This window comes from Acomys minous, assembly GCF_964271855.1.
Source record: "Acomys minous genome assembly, chromosome: 16".
NCBI lineage: Eukaryota > Metazoa > Chordata > Mammalia > Rodentia > Muridae > Acomys > Acomys minous.
The window spans coordinates 59,786,390-59,808,482 of record NC_140498.1 but is presented as its reverse complement, the minus strand read 5'-3'; the positions used below and the strand labels follow the sequence as shown (position 1 = coordinate 59,808,482).

The window sequence follows — 22,093 nt, the reverse complement described above, 5'->3', positions numbered from 1 at the left end:
GAGAGAGAGAGAGAGAGAGAGAGAGAGAGAGAGAGAGAGAGAGAAAGAGAGAATGAGATCCTGGCATGTGGAGAACAGAGGACAAGCTGCAGGTGTCCATCCTTCTATCATTCTCCCCTTTCACCGTGGGACTAGGAATCAAACTCAGGTCATCAACTTTGTTTGGCGAACACCTTTATCTGCTGATACATCTTGATATATAGGTATTTGGATCCTCTGTTTATTTACGGCAATCACTAGAGAGTATGAAGTAAATATATGAGTTAAAAATAAATATTTACTCAAAGGGAAGATTTGTAGTCATTTATAAACAAATACAAAGTGATATGGTAACCATGGGTTTCTGATTATTTTTCTTGTGTGTGTGTGTGGTTGTGTGTGTGTGTGTGTGTGTGTGTGTGTGTGTGTGTGTGCCCTTTGATACTTGTAAGGCTTCAAAACTTCCAATCCATGTGAAGGTCAGAGGACAACTTGTGAGGAATCAGTCTTCTCCTTCTACCATATGAATCCCTGAGAACTGGATTCAGGTCATCAGCCTTGGCAGCAAGTGATGTTATCGGATGAGCTTCCTCAGCAGCTCCCTGGGTTCTTAACTACAGCCACAAAGCAGAAATACATGAAAAGGCCTTTGCAAAAGTGGTACCAGTGCCTCACCAGACAAAGGAGGACACGCTCTGTGATCTAATCTGCAGTCAAAGCCTGGGCATTGGGAATATACTGGGGACATTGGCGGGTGTATTGGATACATTGGTGATGTACTGGGAAACACTGGAGATAGGGTGACTGTAATAAGACTGTGGCAAACAGATTGCTTTCTCTGGAATATGAAGTTAATATGAATGATGGATAACATGGAAACAAAACAAAGCTCCCTGACATAATTGCAGAAGAGAGGGGACCACTCATAATAAGAACAGGATATGGAAGTGTTTTGTTCAGTTGGTAAACAGAGAGACAGCTGTCAAGACTACTCCAGAGGCAGGGGAAAGTGGGGAGGACACACAGGCACAGAAGCTGCGGGTTTGTGCACAGGCATTGAGAATTGTGGGCTCACATACCGGCACCTATAGCCTGAGCATTCAAACACAGGCACGGAGGCTGTGGGCTCAAACATAAGCATGGAGGTTGAGGGTTCAAATACAGGCACTGAAGCTGTGGCTTCAAGCACAGCCACTGAGGCTGCAGTTTTGTACACAGGGACCAAGGCTGGTCTGTGCTGGGAGAAGATTCCTGTATTCACATGCGCATCTGTCTAGGAAGGGGACTATTTGATTCAAGTGAGCTGGTAAGAAACTGTGCAGAAGAATCCCTCAGGTTTAAATCAGATGGAGGGCCCAGAAGTGAGACAGGTTAGTGGACACAGGGTCCTACCTCCAACCAAGAAGGTCTTTGCAACTGACACTGACTGGCAAAGGAAAAAAAATCAATTTTATCCAGTGGAATGTTACTGGGTCTATCAACTGCCCTCCAGGGTCTCTATCTAGGCTTGCTGGCATCAGGCTGATCATTACTCAAGGTTAGGGCTTCAGAGGTATGGAGGGACTTTGTTTATAGGTTCTGCCAGGCCCAGCATCCTTTGGAAGCTTTAGGAGAGGCATGGCTAGGTCTCTTCTGCTTTGGTATTGCTTCTTCCCTTTGAGATAGCTTCAATTTTCTCCAGAGGGCTTGTCAACTTTAGGAGGGGTAGTGGCCAGGTTTCTCATAAATATGAGACTTTAAAACCTCTTAAAGGTACAGGCTCATAATGTAACACAAACCAGTGTCGTGGCTGGTACCAGACTGCTTGGGAATGAAGAGAAAGATAGGTACAACCAACATACCACGTGGAGTAAGTAAAGTGAACACATTTGTTAAGAAAAATGAACTAAGAAACAGGACAGACCACATCATTGTCCCCTACACCTGAGATGTCCCAGGCAGGAGTTTTGTGTTGGAGACGGCAGCTCCTCACGTCAGCGTCTAAACATGAACTGGCTGACAGGTCATAGCTGCTCGTAACAGAATGCCTAGCATCAGGGAAAACATGTTCTCCCCTAAGGAGAAACCTGGGAGATCATCTCAGTATCCACCATGACATTTGCAAGACAGGAGGGAGCTGGTTATCTATCTATCTATCTATCTATCTATCTATCTATCTATCTATCTATCATGTGTGTGTTTGTGTGTGTGTGTGTGTGTGTGTGTACATGCTCATGCACACGACATAAACACATGGATTCTGTCTGTCAGCCAGAAGAGAACCCCATGTGGGTTGCTATTTATAAATCCAGATGTCTTCATCTCCCTTGTAATCAGCAGAGGCATGCAGAAAACCCTTTACCTCCTTCTACCACACCCTTAGCATATGGAGCCAGCCATTTTCCTGATCCTGTATGCACACATATGTACCCCACATAGGTTGCAAGTGCCCACAGAAACCGCGAGAGGGTGGTTGCTTGGAGCTGGAGTTCCACTAGAAAAGGATGTCGGGAGCTGGACTCCTCGGGGAGAACAGTGTGTGTGCTCTTAACTGCTAAGCCATTTCTCCAACTCCTGAGCTGAAGTACTTGTATGACAATGCTTGGAAGTCATGGATAGGTAGGAAGAATTGCCTCCTTCACACTGCACGATGATGTATAGGTGGGAAGAATTGCCTCCTTCACACTGCACGATGATGTATAGGTGGGAAGAATTGCCTCCTTCACACTTCACTTTGCACGATGATCTACAGAGACCAGGGAAGGTTCCCTGCCAAAGGGTTTCATGCAGGTTGATGGAAATTGAGCAGATAGGATGAAAGTATACAGACAAGGATGGGATCAAGTCTCAGGGGAGAAGGCAGATATGACATGATGTCATGGTTAGCTTTGTCAGTCTGACACGACTTTGAAGAAGAGCCTCAACAAGGGATTGCCTGGTCTTGGTGGGCTTACAGAAATGCCTTAAGTCAGTTGAGGAGAGACCCGTCTTAACATGGCAGAAGCATTCTCTGGAGTTGGTAACTCTATACAGGTAGAAAATGCTAGGCACGCATGCAACTTATTCTTTCTGCTTTTGGATATGATGTAATTAGCTGCCTCAAGTTCCTGCTTTGGTTCCTTTGAAGTGACGAGCTGCAACCTGGACTTGTTAGCCAAATAATCACTTTCTCCCCCAAACTTGCGTTCTTCCATGATGTTTTATTATAGCAACAGGAATGTAGAACACCTGACAATGGACCAAGGGCACGAGAGATGCTCAGCAGATAAGAGTGCTGCTGTGCAGATGAAAGGGTCTGAGCTTGGACCCCTAGTACTTGTAAAAGCTGAGGCATGGCCACATGTGCCTGTAGCCCCATTTTAGGAGGTGAGTGGAGACAGTACTAGCCTTGCTTAAAAATAGTGAACTCCAACCCCTGTCTCAAGGGAATAAAGTGGAGTGGTACAGAGGAGACACATGTATCAGTACACATGTGTGTAACACATAACACACACACACACACACACACACACACACACACACACCTCTGATCTCAGTAAGAAAGGTGGAGTAGATTAATGGAACACACCCAGGTTCTGAAAGCATCCCACATCTGGTAAGTATGTCGAGGTGCGTACAACCATGATCCCGAAGCCCAGTGAAACCTTACAGCAAAAGGACAATAGTGAGCCAGTTCCATTGTGACAGCCTAATTGTCAACCTGACACAACTTAGAGTTACCAGAGAAGAGAGTCTCAATGAGAGATTGCCTGCGTTGGGTTGGTCTGTGAGCATCTCTCTCTCTCTCTCTCTCTCTCTCTCTCTCTCTCTCTCTCTCTGTGTGTGTGTGTGTGTGTGTGTGTGTGTGTGTGTCAGGAATTGTCTTAATTATGTTAACAGATGTGGGGACGCGCCGTGGGAGGCACCATTCCCTAGGCAGAGTCCCTAAACTGCATGCGTTTATGTCTGCTCCTGACTGTTGGTGTGATATATAAGCAGGTGTCTCAGGCTCCTGTCTGCCACCTGCCCTCCCTGAGGTGATGGACTGTCTGCCACCTGCCCTCCCTGAGGTGATGGACTGTCTGCCACCTGCCCTCCCTGAGGTGATGGACTGTCTGCCACCTGCCCTCCCTGAGGTGATGGACTGTCTGCCACCTGACCTTCCTGAGGTGATGGACTGTCTGCCACCTGCCCTCCCTGAGGTGATGGACTGTCTGCCACCTGCCCTCCCTGAGGTGATGGACTGTCTGCCACCTGCCCTCCCTGAGGTGATGGACTGTCTGCCACCTGCCCTCCATGAGGTGATGGACTGTCTGCCACCTGCCCGCCCTGAGGTGATGGACTGTCTGCCACCTGCCCTCCCTGAGGTGATGGACTGTCCCGTGGAACGTAAGGTAAAATAAGCCCCTTTCTTCCTTAACTTGCTCTTTGTCAAAACGTTCTATCACAGCAACAGAAATGAAACCAGGACACAGACAGAGGATGAGAAATCTGATTTTAAAAAAAGGAATTCCAGGACTTTTTTTTTTTTTTACAATATCCTGAGGCCATCAGGGAGGGAGAAGGAGTCAGCATGAACGTGAGGTGTGTTATTCCACCTCGCAGAGGAGAACGAAAGCGGAAGATGCGAGGAGCTAGCTCTCAGCTGGCAGTGCATGGGGCTGCAGACTTCTTGCAGATCCAGAACTTTTTGATATCACATTTGGAGTCATTCCAGCCATCCCCAACGAATTCCACACAGTCTTCTTCCCCAACATTGTTGGGCTCCCCTCTATTCCAATACTTCTGGAATCTGAAAAGTCAGTCAACAAAACGTTAGTCTGCTCCGGTGGCATGCTGTGAACCATGTTTTTTTTAGCTTTCTGGAACTCACTGTCTTCACATCCTTCCAGAATGCATATGGTAGATGGGCCTTATTCTGTGTCCTGAGTCAGTTGGCTTTGGATCCTGACTCTTATTATGTCTTATATTGAGATAGTGTGGTTTTTAGATGTAAACAAACCAATCTGGACTCCATCTTCCTTACTGGGGTTTTGCACTCTGCCCCATACCAATTTATAGACAATTAGAGATCAGGACCCTGAGAGGGTAAACTAAAAGATGCCAAGCCTGACTCTCCTGTTCTTTCTTCTTTTTCTTTTATTTTTTAAAAAAAGGCTTATTTATTTATTATCAGTATGTATACAGTGCTCTGTCTGCATGCACCCATGTCAAATCACATTACAGATGGTTGTGAGCCACCATGTGGTTGCTGGGAATTGAACTCAGGACTTCTAGAAGAGCAGTCAGTGCTCTTAACCTCTGAGCCATCTTTCCAGCCACTGACCCTCCTGTTCTTATGCATGGCTACCAAAGTAAAGGATCTTTCCCACTGTGTGTCCTTCCCTTTTATTCTGATTGGCTGTACAGTGGGATTTGTAAACATCCTTATAAACAACCTTTAAGCTATTTTTGTCCTTCCTTCCATTTCCTTCCTTCTTCCCCCTCCTTCCCTCCTCCTGTCCTTCCCTTTTACTCTTTCTTTTCAAAAATTGTTTTGAGGCAGAGCCAAATATGTTCTAAGGCGGGGGTCTCATGTAGCCCAGGCTTGGTCAGAAACCCACTATGTAGCTGAAGATAACACTGAACTTCTAATCCTTCTCCATCTACCTCCCAAGTGCTGAGGTTAAAGGCATGGACCACCACACCAGATTTCTACAGTGCTGGGAGTCACTATGTTACTTTATGATCATACCTGTATCTCCAACCCAACAAGCCATCTTTCAGTGTTATCAGTCCCCTCACCTGATAGCTTTACTTTATTTTGTGTTTTATACTGATACCCTACATTAAAGTCAACATCCATCAGGGGGACTTGTTGTTTTGTTAGTGGGCTTTGCTGCTATTCTATCTGTGCATGGGTAGGAAGACCTCCTTCTATCAGCAAATGTGGGCCGCTCTTATTCCTGAGGGGCCAGGGAGAGGATGAGCCCATAAGGTAGCTCAAGCCATCGCATCAGCGACCTGCCTACCCCCCACTCTGCCAGTTGTTCCCTTTTCCCTAGATCTACCTGGATGACAGAGGTGAACCATCTACCCAGAGCCATGTGCCTTCCTTCTTCAGGTCTGACAGCCCCATCCAGGTTGATCCTTTAGCCTTAGAAGTCTGTTGCAGGAAGGTCTGGATGGAAAGAGGAGGAGAAGTCAGGGGAGAGCTATTTCTCCCCCCTCTCAGCTTGTGTCTTCCTAAACTCTTGCAGGAAGTTGCCCTTGTAATCTGATCTTTCCCCTCTGCTCTATCAGGGCATGGACACACTCATGTGTGCTTAGGTGATGTCTGCTGTGTTTACATCTATAGGCATGGGAACATTCACTCTGGCACAGGGTGGTACCCGGCTGGTTGGACATAGAGACACATGTCTTTAATCTCAGAATTCCACAGGGTTTTTGTGAGTTCCAGTCCAGCGAGGACTACAGAGTGAGACCCTGTCTGAAAGATAGCAACACTACATTAAAAATAAAAGAAATACACAGCTGGCCTCTACACACACACACACACACACACACACACACACACACACACACTGATAATGATACAGGATGGCTCTTAAGGATAAGGGAGTCTGTAGAATTTTCTCGTGACTGGCTTTAATGTGCTGGAAGCAGATCATACTGATTCATGGTTGCTTAAGCTGCATACCCCTTCTTATCAGCTCTTCAGTGACATCCCATTATAAATGTGAAATTATCTATGACGAGGATGTTTACACCAGGAGAATTGGCAAACAGGATGTGTATCTGAGTGTGTGTGCTACGTGTGTGCTATATATGTGAATATGTGTATGTCAATATGTATATGTGGGTGTGGGCATACATATTGCACCACATATGTAGAGGTCAAAGGATAACTTGTAGGGCTTAGTTCTCTTCTTTTCACCATGTGGGTTCAGGGGATAAACCTCAGGTTGTCAAGCTTGACAGGAAGTGAGCCATTTCATCCCATTTCTCTATTTATTTATTTATTTATTTTTGGATTTGAACTCAGGTCCTCAAGCTCTCAATGCAGGCCCACATCAGGATTTTATTTTTCCTTTCAATTACATCTACTTATATGTCTGTTTGGATGGGCATAGGCCACAGTGAAAGTATGTCTGTCAGAGGGCAACTTAAAAGCGTCAGCTCTCTCCTAATGCTATGGGGGGTCCTAGGAATTGAATTCAGGGTGTGAGGCTGAGAGGCAAGCACCTTTGTCTGCAGTGCTAACTAATCGGCCTGCACACCAAGTCTTTTATGTCTCAGAGAGCAGATGGCTAAATACCGATCAGCACAGAGATGCTATCTACTGCATTTTAGATGTCCCTAAAGCACTCAAATGCTCAGTACCGCATTCTATGTCGAGGGCTCAGAATTCCCTTATTTCTGCTCTTCCTCATACAACTCTAGAAAATTGTCCTAATCCCACGTGATCAGGATCCAGGCGCACAGACAAGACCATGATGGCATAACCCCCAAGATGTACCTGCTCTTCATCACTTTTGATGATGACTAGTTGAGCATTCACTTCCTGGCAAGCTGTGACGGCGTTGTTCCAGTTCCGCTGGGACTTGGAGAAGAAGTAACAGCTTCCTAGGAGGAAGGTCCAGTCCCAGGGACAGGGGCGACACAGACGGGCTGTTGGGGGAAGTGGGTTAGGACAGACTCACATCTAGATGTCTGTGACTCTGTTCCTGGTTAGCCTTCAAACTCTCCGGAGTCACTCTCTTCCCTTGACACAGCACCTTGTGGAGCCGTTTCCTTTTCGCTTTCTACACTCCTTTGAAACTCTAGGGGAACTCAGCAGTCCAAGCTCCACTTTCTCCTGGCTGGAAGATGCAGGAGCCTAGAGCTCAGAAGAGAGACTAGAAGATGCACTCATGGCCTTTATGAACACCGAGTTCCTGCTGTTTGCACAACTACTATGAATACTCAGTGCCCCCTGTGTGTGTCCAGGCCCTGTTAACACTGCGTACCTAATTTGTAAATGGTTCCTGTGAACACTGCCTGCCTGCTGTTTGCCTGACCCCTGTAAATACCAAGTGACATCCTTGACAACATGTTTTAGACCCAACTTAGAGGAGGAAACTGAGGTTCAAAGATACCTGAGGACTCAAACAAACTGACCCACAGTAATGGCTGCCTGAGGCCCCCAAGCCTCTGGTTTCTGATCACTCACAGAGTTCAGCCTTCATCTGTACCAGTTTCTGGTAGATCTCCTCCTTCTTAGAATCATCCGGCACTGGGAGGCTGGGCATCTTGGAAACTGGACAAAGAAAGAAAAAGGGGGGGGGTGGATTTCAAACTGGCTTCCCCGAGACATTGTGCCATTTCTTTTTAAAGGCCGATCTCATTCTGTTCCTGAAACCTCTCACACCCTCTAGGCACAAGGACACAGCTTCCCTCAGCTTCCTGAGAAGCACTGCCTACTGTGTGGACAAGTTCAGTGAAGATGGTGTCCCTACTGTGTTCATGGCACAGCTGATGTTAACATGATTGTATATGTAATGAACCAAGAGAAAACAAACCTTAGTACAGGGATATGAGGGTATTTTTAGGAAAGATTTACAGGACAGGAAGTCCCTCCCCTAGTGGGCAGCACCTCCCCATGCTGGGCCACATATAAAACTGCTGAGGAAAAAGCGGGGCTGCTGCATATATATGAATGTGTGTGTGTGTGTGTGTGTGTGTGTGTGTGTGTGTGTGTGTATAAATATACATTCATTCTACAGTCTGTTCTTGACCAGTGCAGGCATCGTAACACTGAGTGCCTGCCATGTATATAATCCCTATGAACACTACCTTCTGTGTGCATGCTCCTGTAAACATTGAGTGTTCATGGTTTTTATGAACACTGAATAGCTGGTCCCTACCAACACCAAATGTCTCCTGGAAAAGCTTACTTCTGCAAACATCAATTGCTTTCCTCCCTGTTACCCATGGCCTCAATTCCCAGACCTAGAAACTGAGGCATAAAGAGGTCTGATGACTCAAGAAAATTGATACTTGTAGCAACCTGAGGCCTCAGAACCTCTGGTTCATCGTCACTCACGGAGTTCTGCCTTCAGCTGCATCAGTTGCTCAGAGATCTTCTCCTGCAGAGACTCATTGTGCCCTTGGGAGATGGCGATCCTAGACACTGTGCCAAGAAAAATTAAAGAACTGCCATTATTAAGTACCTACTGTGTGCCATTGCTTATGCTGGGCCCCTGGGGGTCTTATGTCATGTTTCATGAACTGCACTGTGTCACAGTTTGCCATAAACTCTGGCACAAATGAGCATGCCCTTTGTAGTTACTGAGTGGCTGGGAGTGCAAGCACAGGTTGCCGCCCCAGATTCTGGGACGGTTTCTGATCGATGTCTTGTTTAATTTCTTTTGAAGACTGGTGAACTAAACACATAGATGGGCATCTAACCCTGGGGCTGAGGCTGGGTGGGTCAGGATGAATCCACACTTGGATGCCTATGTTCCTTTCCTGGTCAACTTTTAGACCCTCCAGAAAGAAGGTCCTCCATGGACACAGAACCCCAGGGAACTACTTTCTTCTCTGCTTCCTAAATTCATCCCAACCCTAGGAATGCCCAGGAGTCCCTGCCCACCTCCTCAGACAGGAAGAAATAGACTTAGATAGAACCCCAAACAGAGGTCAAAATATTGGCTTAATTTAGTACCTACTGTATGTACAGAACTTTGACCACTGAGTTCACACTGTGTATATGACCCCTGCGATCATTAAGTACCTCATGTATGCACGGTCCTTGTGAGCACTGAGTGCCTACCCTGTGTACAACCTCTGTGAACGTGAGTACCTACTTTGCATACAGCACTTTGACCATTGATTTTTATATTGTGTATATGACCTCTGTGAACATTAAGTGCCTGGTATACATGTGGTCCTTGTGAGTACTGAGTGCATACATTGTGTACAACCTCGGCGAACGGAACCTGAATGCCTATTGTATGTACAGTCCCTGTAGGAAGCAAATACCATCCTTGTTGTTACTTGGTGGTTTCAACTCACAGATGAGGAAGCCAAGGCTCAAAGAGGTTTGATGCTTCAGGAAAGTTAATCCCATATAGGGGACCCAAGGCCTTGGACCTCTGGTTTCTTACTCACGGAGTTCATTCTTCAGCTGTGTCAGTTGTTCAGAGATCTTCTGCATGGACTTATTCTGCCCCTGGGAAATGGGGACCCTGGACACTATGCCAAGGGGAAAAAAAGTGTCATTATTAAATACTTACTGTGTGTCACCGGGTCTCCAGTGACACTGTGTCATTTTAAGAAGCATTTGAAAAATTAATGTGTGTGGGCATGGGGCATGCATATTTTATGTGCATGGAAGTCAGAGGAAAACTTGTAGGAGTTTCTCCTTCCACCATGCAAGTTCAAGGGGTTGAATTCAGGTCATCAATCTTGGAAGCAAGCCCTTCTATCTGCTAAGCTACTTCACCAGCCAATGTGCCATTTTATTTTTTAGACAAGTCTCACTTGGTCTTAAGTTTCTCTCAAACTCCTATGTATAAATGATTATGCCTTCTCCAGCTTCCCCAGAAGCTCAGACTATAGGTGGGTGCTGCTATTTCAGCATTCAGTATAGTTTTGATTGATGTTTTCTTTAATCTCCTTTAAAGACCAGGAAACTAAACATCAGATGGGTGTCTGATCCCAGAGGAGGTGAGAAACTGTAAATTTATAAAATATAGAAGACGATGCAGTAGCCATTTTGACTCCTACCCTGGCTAACAGGCTGGGAACTTGAACTTTTATCTTGATGACCCAGCCCCTGGTTCCGGGAATAGATAACCACAAAATTGCCCCAGGCCAGATGTCCCTAACAGCACAAAAAGGTTTCAAAAGTTTCCCCCTTCTACCTAACCAATCAGGATACAAGAGACCATCGACCCCACCCACCTGCTTTGCGGTTTTTGCCTTTAAAACTAGCCTGTAACAGATACTCGGGGTCCTTTACCTCCCAAGTGCTGAGGGACCCTGACACATCAACAATTGGGACCTTTGACATATCAGTAATAAATTTTACCTATGCCTATACCTCCAGTCTGTGTGACTTGAGTGGTCTCTCGAGGTGACCCCCTTCCTGAATTGGACTCCAGGGTCTAACAGAGGCAGGTTAGGATGAATCCACCCTTGGATGCCTATTTTCTTTGTCTGCTCAACCTTAAGGCCCCTCAGAGTGACACAGCACCCTAGGGAACTATTCCCCTCTCTTGGCTCTGGTTTTTAACAATTAAACTTTATTATATAACCCAACTAGCTTACACAAGAGGGAAAAAAGGTTAAAGGGAAAAAGGAGTGAACCTTCTGGTATCCGTTCCATGGGACAGGTCCCTAGGTGTCTCTGGTCTGTGTGCTGGTCCGGCCTGTTCGCTGATATTTTTTTTTTAAATTTTATTTTTTTCATTTTTTTCTCCTTTATTAATTTATTCTTCTTACATCTCAATGGTTATCCCATCCCTTGTATCCTCCCATTCTTCCCTCCCTCCTACTTTCCCCTTATTCCCCTCCCCTATGACTGTGACTGAGGGGGATTACCTCCCCCTCTATATGATCATAGGGTATCAAGTCTCTTCTTGGTAACCTGCTGTCCTTCCTCTGAGTGCCACCAGGTCTTCCCCTCCAGGGGACATGGTCAAAGGTGAGGCACCAGAGTACGTGAGAAAGTCATATCCCACTCTCCACTCTACTGTGGAGAGTGTTCTGACCATTGGCTAGATGAGAGAATCATGGGAGAAAGGCAAAGTAGAAGGATCCAGAGGGTCCTAGAAGCCTACAAGTAGAACATTATGATAGGCAGATTTGGGCACAGGGGTCCCGCTCAAACTAAGGCACAGCCAAGGACAATACAGGCAGTAAACCTTAAACCCCTACCCAGATATTTGTTTTTTTGATCCACAATCCACCTGTGCTCAAGCCCAGTCTGACCCTGCTGTTCCTTTCTCTGTCTCCTCTGCTTGCCTGTCTGTCACACGTAAGGGGTGGTCTCCTTCTCCCATTGAGGGTCAATTAGAAACACAATAGTCCAGGTGGAGTCCCCAGGTTCGCTTTTTGAATTTTAGGCCCAGGACAGCTCCACCCAGTCTATCTCAAGGTTAATCTCAGGGAGTATCCTTGGTGTGTCCAAGGGTAAAGCCCGCCAAGACTGCTTTCACCTGTGACAAAGCTTACAGTCCTTCCCACACCCCCCTCCACTTCTCAACACTACCAGCACCTCAGGAGTCTGGCAATCAGAACAGGGGCCATGAAAATTGCTTATTTGAGTACCAACTGTATGCATGACGCCTGTGAACATTAAAAATGCATGTGGCCTCATCAAACAACTAGCGTCTGATGTATGCACAGTATGTGTTGTGTGCCAAGTGTGTACATGAGCTCTGGGAACACTGAATGACTACTGTGTACATGGCTCTTGTGAACATTGAGTGCCTATTGTGTACATAGCCCCCACGGACACTGAGTGCCTATTGTGCGCACAATCACTATAGATGCCAAGTACCATTTTCTATTGTTATCCTCTGGTCTCAATTCATAGAGGAGAAAACTGATGGTCAAAAAGTTCCGAGAGTTAGGAAAATTGGCCCCTTTCCCATGGAACCCTCCTGAAGCCCTGTCCCTTCTGGGTTTTTGGCCACTCACAAAGTTCATCCATCAGCTCGGTCATTTCCTGGTAGATCTTCTCATGCTTGGCTTCCTCTTCCTTCTGAGTATTTGGGATCTTGGAGACTGTGAGGAAGGGAAAAGGAGTTTCATTATTAAAGGCCTCCTTGTGCCAAGTCCTGCACTCAGAGAGAGACATTGTGTCTTTTGTTTTGTTTTTTGGTTTTTTGTGTTTGTTTTTTGTTTTTTGTTTTTTGTTTTTTGAGATGGGTCTTATTCTGTTGTCAAGACTTCTCTCATATTCTTTGGCACAAATGATCATTGTGCCTCAGCTTTCTCAGTAGCTAAGACTATAGGCACATGTCAGTGCCCCAGAGTCTAGGGCAGTTTCTCATTAATGTCTACTTAATACCGTTTGAAGACTAGAAAGCCCACCATGTGCAAAAAAAAAAAAGCTGAACTGTAGGAGAAATGGATCCAAAATCTACCCATTTCTCTTTTTTTCACTCTGTCCTACACCAGAGATGGGGGCATCCTTAAAAGATATGCCATCGGGTGTAGTGGCACACTCCTGTAATCCAGCACTTGGGATGTGGAGGCAGGTAGATCTCTGTGAGTTCAAGGCCAGCCTGGTCTACAAAGCAAGTCTAGGACAGCCTGGGCTGTTACATAGAGAAAACCTGTCTCAAACAACAACAACAACCAACAGACCTGCCATCCACTTGTACTCCCTGCTTCCCTCCCAGACCCCAAAAAGGCCCTAACTGAAGGCCCTGCTCAGAGAGTTGAGTCTTTTTATTGTGCCTGACCTTGAAAAACAATGACCAGCAGGAGCCCAGCCAGGAACAGAAAGGAGAGCAGCTGCAGGACCAAGGAGACTTGGCTGTGTCTCAGGCATCCTTCCAGAGAAAAAGTGGACTTTTCAGTATGGTGATGTCCCCGATTTAGCCCAGTTCCAGAACAGGTAATCAGCATCCTCCTCCCACTGAGCACAGGGATCTAGACTCAGATTTCTGCCTCTACGCGGCCTATGATTTCATTCCCTGGCCTCATCCTCCTCACAGTCTGTGATTTTGTGCTTCAGCCTCCACTTATCCATACTCTTGATTCCCTACCTCAGCTTTCACTTCCTTAAGAACCGTAATTCCTTGCTGCATCCTCCACTTTCCCAGGACCCCCAATTCTCTGTCCCGGTTTCCGTCTTACCATGGCCCAAATTTCCCTGTTGTACCCTCCACCTTCCCTGGCCTCCCCCTCCGGCCTGTGATCTCTCCTTTAGCCAATTTGCCCAGCCTTCCCATTGACCCACAATTCCCAGGCCCAGCCATCATCTCCCTAGGAAACAGAAGTCGAGAGTCCTAGCCTCCAACTCTTTAAGACCCACTCTGAGGAGGGCTGTCCACTTCTCACCAGCCCCCTTCACCCTTCTGTACCTGGCAAACTCTTGGTTCGAGAATTTGGTTGCAGTCTGGAGCTTTTAGTAGAATACGTGGTGCCACTGACCATCAACTCCTCATTCTCTGAGGGAAGAGAGCACAGTCAGCCTGGGTGGGCTCAGCACTGAGCCAACCTTTCTGGCTTCCCTCACCGTGCTCCCAGAATTGCCAGCTCAGCCTCACCCATTGAATCCAGCTGCTGCATCTTCCCTTCTGTGGAGTCACTCCTGGTCACTGCTATCCCCTGGTGTGTGAGACTGCTGGAGATTACAGCTTTTATATCATAATGTTCTCTAAATGTCCTTTCATTCAGGATGGGAAAAAAGGAAGCCCATAGATTGCAAAAGAGCCTGAGGGAGGAGATGCATCTTTGACACAGCCTATCTTGTGTCAGATAATGCAAGGTTTAGTAGTTTTCTTTTTAAAGGGAAGTGTTTGGGAAAGTTGGGGTCCTGTAGTATGTCCATGGTGTGACTAAATTACAGGTACCCTTTCAAAGCCAATGGCTGTACAATAAGGCCACTTTGTTATGCCCTTTTACCTACGCTGAATGTAGGAGAGCAATAACCCACCTTCTCGGTTACTCTGTCCCCTCTGACTCCAGGCTGTCTTGGTTTGTTGGCTTCTGATCCTTGGAGATTTCTGCTGACTTTTCTGTGCTATATGCTCCTGTCAATTGAGTTCCTGTTGCTGTTAGGACTTCTGACTTCCGGGTGGGTTTATTCCTTAAGCCTCCCTGAAATGTGGTAGCCAAGAAACTGCATAGACAGATTATATAGCTGTCTAATGCTATTCGTACAGCTGGTTTACAGAGTAGCTGGGATTTTAACATGAGCAATCTACTTCTACATTGTAAACCAAAATGTAGGCTTCAATTTTAAAAGGCATACTTTATTTGGGGTTTCTTAACTTCTTATAACTCACTGATCTTAGGTAGGAAAAAAAAAAGAAAGTTAATAGGTATAGGAGATGTAAACCTTTTTAGACTCAGTTCCTTGGGGGCAATTCCATTCTTCACCATCAGAATTCCATCGGTCCAGCAAAACAACATCAAACGCGGTATCAGGAAACAGCAGCAGCCACAGCAACAACTGAGCCCAGGAGCAGCATCTGCAAAGTTTTCTCCAGAGCATTTCTCTCTAGGAGCATCTCAAAGCAAAATGAAGTGAAACAAAGTGATGTGAAGGCAAGTGATGCAAAGCAATGCAAACCAAGTGATGTGAAGTGATGCAAAAGTGATTCCTCTCTGTTTTGGGGGCTCCTATTTATACCTTCACAGAGTCTGCATGAGGATGTTTTTTAGCTTGCAAAAACTATTTCCCCCCCCATCCCCCACATGAGGCAGTCCCTCATGAGTCTGTTTCCAACTGACAAGCATCATGTACTCTCTCAATTGGTAGTTTCACATCCCACACTTGGGATCAAGACAAAAAACATGCTTCTATAACCAACATTTCCACTATGCCAAGGAGAATCAAATAGTCCCAAGGAGGAATAAAAAAGTTCCATAGATATATCAGAATTGTAGAATTTTTAAAAATAAAGCTGATTAGATGGCTCATGGGGTAAAGTGCTTGTTGCACAAGCGTGATGACCCGAGTTCAGATCCCAGCACTCAAGGAAAAGGCAGTAAGCGGCAACATGTACATTTAACTCCAGTGTTGTGGAAAGTTTTCTCTCTAAAGAAGTTTATTTTTTTCCCTCCAGCTTAGTCAAACTGATGAGATCCAGACTCACTGAGAGTTTTTATCTCAAAATAAGATGGGTGAGAGGTAAAGGATGACACCTGACATAAACCATATGAACACACAACAACATATACGGGCAACACACACACACACATTGTAATCATAGATAAAATGACACATAGAACCTATGTAACATAAAGAAGAAAAGAGACTGAGAAGTTAATGGAAGATCAGAGTGAGTGAGGGAGTTGGAGAGATGAAGGTGATGTAAAAAGAATCTCAAAGTAATAGAATTGGTTATTAAAATTTTGTTGTCTATCTATCATCTATCTATCTATCTATCTATCTATCTATCATCTATCAATCCTCTCTCTCTGTCTCTCTCTGTCTGTGTCTCTCTCTCTTTCTCTCCCCCTCTACCTATCTATCCTCCTGGTCCCACCCTTCCTTCCTCTTCCCTCATCCCCTCTTCCCTATCCATCAGAAAAGGGGAGCCTCACCTACCTATCCACCCAACTTATCAAGTTGCACTAGGACTGAGCAACTCCTCTTTCTCCTGTGGCCAGGCAAAGCAGCCCTGCTAGGGGAGAAGTGATCAAAAGGCAGGCAACCGAGTCCTTGTCGGAGAAAGCCCCACTCCCCTTACTAGGGGACCCACATGAAGCCTGAGCTGCCCGTCTGCTACATCTGTGTAGGAGGCCTAGGTCCGGTTTATTCATGATCTTTGGTTGGTGCTTCAGTCTCGTCTGCAAGTCTGCAAGCCCCTCTGGACCCCGTTGGACCTGTTGGTCTTCTTGTGTAGCTCCTGTCATCTCCAGGTTCTTCTATCCCAACTCTCCACTTTTCCAAAAAGACTTCCTATGCTTTTCCCAATGTTTGGCTATGAGTCTCTGCATCTGTTTGGATCCACTTCCGGGTGTAGCCTCTCAGAGGACAGCTATTCCTGGGTTCTTTCTTCAAGCATAGCAGAATATCATTAATAGCGTCAGGAGGTTGGCTCTCTCCCATGGAGTGGGTCTCACATTGGGCCAGGCATTGGTTGGACATTTCCTCAATCTCTGTTCTATCTTTATCCCTGCAGATCCTGTAGGTAGGATAAATTTTGGGTCAAAGTTTTTGTGTGGGTTGGTGTTTCCCTCCCTCCACTAGGAGACCTGTCTAGCTAGAGGGTGTCCTCTTCACTCTTCATGACCCTTGATACTAGGAATCTCAGGTAGAGTCATCCCATATGCTCTCAGAAGCCTACCCTGTCCTGCCTCCAGCTTGTCACAGAGATGCCTCCTACCATGGTTTTTCTTCTCTCTGCAGGCCCGCTGCTCTCCCATCACTTCCTTATCTTGCTCTCCCCAGGTCTTATTTCTCTTTGCATTCACACTTCTGTGTTATTCTCTTCAACTACTATTGCTGTCTATTCTATTTCTCATTCTGAACGAGATTCAATCATCCTCCGTTGGACGTTCCTTGTTACTCATCTTTTTAGGGTCCATGAATTGTGATATGTTGATCCTGTACCATATGGCTAAAATCCACTGATAAGTGATTACATACCTTGTGTCTTTCTGGGTCTGGGTTACCTCACTCAGGATGATCTTTTCTAGTTTCACCTATTTGCCTGCAAATTTCATGATTTCCTTGTTTTTAGCAGCAGAGTAGTATTCCATTGTGTAAATGCATCACAATTTCTTTATCCATTCTTTATCCTCTTGGTGGATTTTTTTCTTTGATGAGAATAAAATGTCCTTCCTCATCTCTTTTGATTAATTTTAGTTGAAATTCTATTTTATTATATATTTGGATGGCCACTCCAGCTTGCTTCTTTGGTCTGTTTGCTTGGAAAACCTTTTTCCAGTCCTTCACTCTGAGGCAATGTCTATCTTTGTTGCTGAGGTCTGTTTCTTGTATGCAGCAGAATGTTGGGACCTGTTTACACATCCATTCTTTTAACCTGTGTCCTTTTATTAGAGAGTTGTGTCCATTGGTGTTGAGAGATATTAGTGACATCTATGAGTTGGATGCCAGCCTGGTCTACTCAGTGTATTATAGGACAGCCTGGCCTATGCAGAGAGACTCTGTCTCAAAAATCAAAACCAAATGAAACCAAAACAACAACAAAAGAGTATATGAGTCCTTTCATTTTGGCTGGCGACCAAGAATAGGCTCATGTTTCAGAATCCCTTAATGTCAAAGCTCAGGGGTACAACACTTTCAGAGGCAAAATCTATAATTGCACGGATCTTGAGTGAGGGTCAGAGTAACTTTGCAGCATTTATTTTGACAAAACATAGTAGTTGGTAAACCAAGGACCAGCCAGACTACATTCACTGACTCAGCACTGGGGACCATCTCATTAGCAACCTCCAACGCTGACGCATTTCCATCGTTGTTATGAGTATTGAATTTTCCCTATGTGAATGAGTATATCACTTTAAAAAGTCCCCACCATCATGGCCTGCTTTTTTTTTTCTCAACCATGTTCATAGCAACTTTTTTTGTAATAGCCAGAATATGGTAACAACTTACATGTCCCTCAATCGAAGAATGGATAAAGAAACTGTGGTACATTTACACACTGGTATACTATTCAGCTATCAAAACAAGAAAATGTTGAAATTTTCAGTCAAATTGATCGAACTAGAAAAGATCATCCTCGATGAGGTAACCCAGACCCAGAAATACATGCATGGTATATACTCACTTATAAGTGGATATTAGCCCAACATAGATGTCCTCTGAGAGATTCCATCCCATGGGGCATCTTAACAGATACTGGGTCTTCCAGATAATCTCCCACCCAGAAGAAGCCTTTAACTTCACCCCCAATAAATCTCTTGTGTGAGATCTGTTATATGATCTCCATGACATTCCTTGATTCCGATCAACCAAGGTTGCTCTTCCACCTCTAAACCCTAACAATTTTAGACACATAATGACAATTAGTTTTGATGTATACCTTTTTATGTTATTTTAGTTCATGCTTCATTTGTCTAAACATTAATTACTTTGCTTTGTGCATCTGGACCATGATCAGGGTCATGGAAATCCCAAATGTGTTGCCAAAGGGGGCATGGCTGTTGAAAATAGAAGGTGGGAAAGTATCTAAACAGGCAAAAAAAATGAAATCAGGACAAGACAGCACTTTATGTGAGAGTCAAAGTGTGTTTTAAGTTTTAATTACTGTACCCAAAAGAACTTTTTTTAAAATTTAAAATATTTATTTTTATTCACATTACATCCTGATTGTTATCCCCTCACTTGTATCCCTTTCCCATCCTCCCTCCATCTTCAGCACAATTCCCCTCCTTTGGACTTCTAACGGGGAGGTCCTCCTCCCCTACCTTATGACCTCAGTCTATCAAGTCTCATTAGGATAGCCTGCATCCCCGTCCTTTGTGTGCCTGCAAGGCTGCCCCTCCACAAGGGAAGTGATCAAATCTGGGACACCAGAGTTCATGTCAGAGGCACTCCCCGCTCTCCTCCCCCCATGCGGATGTGGAGAATGAGATGTACATTGGCTTTGTCTGAACAGAGAGGGTCTAGGTTCTCTGCTTGCAATGTCCTTGTTTGGTGTACCAATTAGTGCAGGCCACCCCGGGTCCATATCCACCAGCCTTGATGGTTTTCTTGGAGGGTTCCAGGACCCTCTGGGTCCTTCTCTTTCCCCGTTCTCCCATACCTCTCTCACATAGAGTCCCAGTAGCAGGTTCCAGCATCTGTTCCAATCCCCCGCTGAGTGAAGACACTCAGTGGACATCCATATATGACTAGTATCCAATTATAAGTCATTGTATACCATGTGTATCTTTCTGGGTCTGGGCTAACTCACTCAGGATGATCGTTTCTACTTCCATCCATTTGTCTGCAAATTTCAAGATTTCCTTGTTTTGAATAGCTGAGTAGTATTCCATAGTATAAATTTGCCACAGTTTCTTCATCCATTCTTTGACTGAGGAACATCTAGGTTTTTTCCAGATTCTGGCTGTCATGAATAAGGCTGCTATGAACACAGTTGACCAAATGTCCTTGTTGTGTGGTGGAACATCTTTTGGGTGTACTTCAAGGAGTGGAATAGCTGGGTCTTGAGGTAGCTCTATTCCCAGTTTTCTGAAAAAGTGCCAGATTGATTTCCAAATTGGATATAAGTTTGCACACCCACCAGCAATGAAGGAGTATTCCTCTTTCTCCATATTCTCTCCAGCATGTGCTGTCACTTGAGTTTTTTATCTTAGCCATTCTGATGGGTGTAAGATGGAATCTCAGAGTCACTTTGATTTGCATTTCTCTCATGACTAGGGACATTGAACATTTATTTAAGTTTTCCCCAGCCATTTGATATTTCTCTGTTGATAATTCTCTGCTCAGTTCTGTACCCCATTTTTAATTGGGTTATTTGGTTTGGTGGTGTTTAAGTTCTTGAGTTCTTTATATATTTTGGATAGTAGCACAGATATAGGGTTGGTGAAGATCTTTTCCCAGTCTGTAGGCTCTGGTTTTGATCAGTTGACAGCATCCTCTGTCTTACAGAAGATTTTCAGGTTCATGAGATCCCATTTACTAATTGCTGACCTTAGAGGCCGAGCTTTTACTGTTCTGGTCAAGAAGTTGTCTCCTGTGCCAATGAGTTCAAAGTTCCTCCCCACTTTTTCTTTTAACAGATATAGTGTTTCTGGTTTTATGTTGAGGTCTTTAATCCACTTGGACTTTAGTTTTATGCAGGGTGATAAATTTAAATGTATTTGCATTTTTGTACATGTAGACATCCAGTTAGTCCAGCACCATTTGTTGAAGATGCTATCTTTCTTCAACTGTATGGATTTGACTTCTTTGTCAAAAATCAAGTGTCCACAGGTTTGTGGGTTTATATCTGGGTCTTTGGTTCAATTCCACTGATCACCAGCCCATTTCTATGCTAGTACTATCCTCTTTTTTGTTACTGTTGCTCCACAGTACAGCTTGAGATGAGCGATGGAGATTCCTCCAAAAGATCTTTTATTGTACAGGATTGTTTTTAGCTATTCTGAGTTTTTTGTTTTTCCATATGAAGTTGAAAATTGATATTTCAAGGACTGTAAAGAATTGTGTATGTATTTGATGGCAACTGCATTGAATCTGTAGATTCCTTTTGGTAACATGGCCATTTTTACTGTGTTGATTCTCCTGATCACCCAGCATGTGAGATTTTTCCATCTTCTGATATCTTCTTCAGTTTCTTTCTTCAGAGACTCAAAGTTTTTTCATACCAGCCTTTCACTTGGTTGGTTAGATTTACACCAAAAATACTTTATGTTTTTGTGTTTATTATGAAGGATGTAGTTTCCCTAATTTCTTTCTCAGCCTGCTTTTCAGTTGTATATAGGAGAGCTACTGAATTTTTTCTGTTGGTTTTGTATACAGCCACTTTACTAAAGGTGTTTACCAACTGTAGGAAAACCTTCTGGCATTCATAGTCTGTATTCGGAAGTCAAGTGTAATTATGATAGGTTTGCCTTTATATGTGACTTGTCCATTTTCTCTTGCAAGTTTTAATATTTTTTCTTTGTTATGTACATTTAATGCTTTGATTATTTTGTGTCTGGAGGATTTTCTTTTCTGGTCCAATCTATTTGGAGTTCTGTAGGTTTCTTGTATGTTTATGATCATTTCTTTAGGTTAGGGAAGTTTTCTTTTATGATTTTGTTGAAATTTGTTTCTAGTCCTTGGAGCTGGGAGTCTTCTTTTTCTTCTATTCCTATTATTCTTAGGTTTGGTCTTTTCATAGTGTACCAATTTCTTGGATGTTTTGTGTCAGGAAATTTTTAGGTATAACATTTTCTTTGATTGTTGTATCAATTTCTTCAATTATATTTTCTACCCCTGAGATTCTTTCTTCCAACTCTTGTATCCTGTTGGTGATGCTTATGTCTGTAGTTCCTGTCTGCCTCCCTAGGTTTTCAAGTTCCAGTGTAGTATCAGAATGTGTTTTCTTCATTGCTTCTATCTCCATTTTTAGGTTTCCATTTTTATCTCCATTTATTTCCTTCTCCCGTTAGATTGTAATTTCCTGTCTTTCATTCATTTCTTTAAGCAATTTGTTCGGTCTGTTCACTTCTTTCTTTGTATATTCCTGTTCTAGCTTCAGGGATTTATTTTCCTACTTTAAGCCTTCTGTCAATTTTATAACCCAGATTTGAAATCTTTGTAGTATGTGATAATATTTCCAGGGCTTGCATGGTAGGACTGCTGGTTTCTGGTGATGTCAAATGGCCCTGGGAATTTCTGGTTGTGATCTTTATAAAACATTTTTTTTATCTTTTAGCATATAGATTTATATTATTACACATATATAAAATAAACTACATACAGCAAGAAGAACCATGAGTCCATTAGGAATTACATTAATGTTACATTCATAATGTTTTGGCTACTTGT

General features: G+C 44.2%; 1 protein-coding gene across 1 annotated transcript; it reads right to left on the bottom strand.

Moving 5' to 3' along the window:
* Window positions 1-4,469: 4,469 nt before the first annotated feature.
* On the bottom strand, window positions 4,470-14,237 carry LOC311585952 (CD209 antigen-like protein B). Its single transcript, XM_084761714.1, has 10 exons — window positions 14,184-14,237; window positions 13,998-14,084; window positions 13,374-13,463; window positions 12,604-12,690; window positions 10,069-10,152; window positions 9,002-9,088; window positions 8,129-8,215; window positions 7,436-7,587; window positions 5,988-6,097; window positions 4,470-4,729 (listed from the first exon to the last, which is right to left on the bottom strand). Exons 1-10 carry the CDS (start codon window positions 14,203-14,205, stop codon window positions 4,579-4,581), a joined length of 957 nt encoding a protein of 318 aa, XP_084617840.1. The 5' UTR covers window positions 14,206-14,237; the 3' UTR covers window positions 4,470-4,578.
* Between the last annotated feature and the right edge of the window lie 7,856 nt (window positions 14,238-22,093).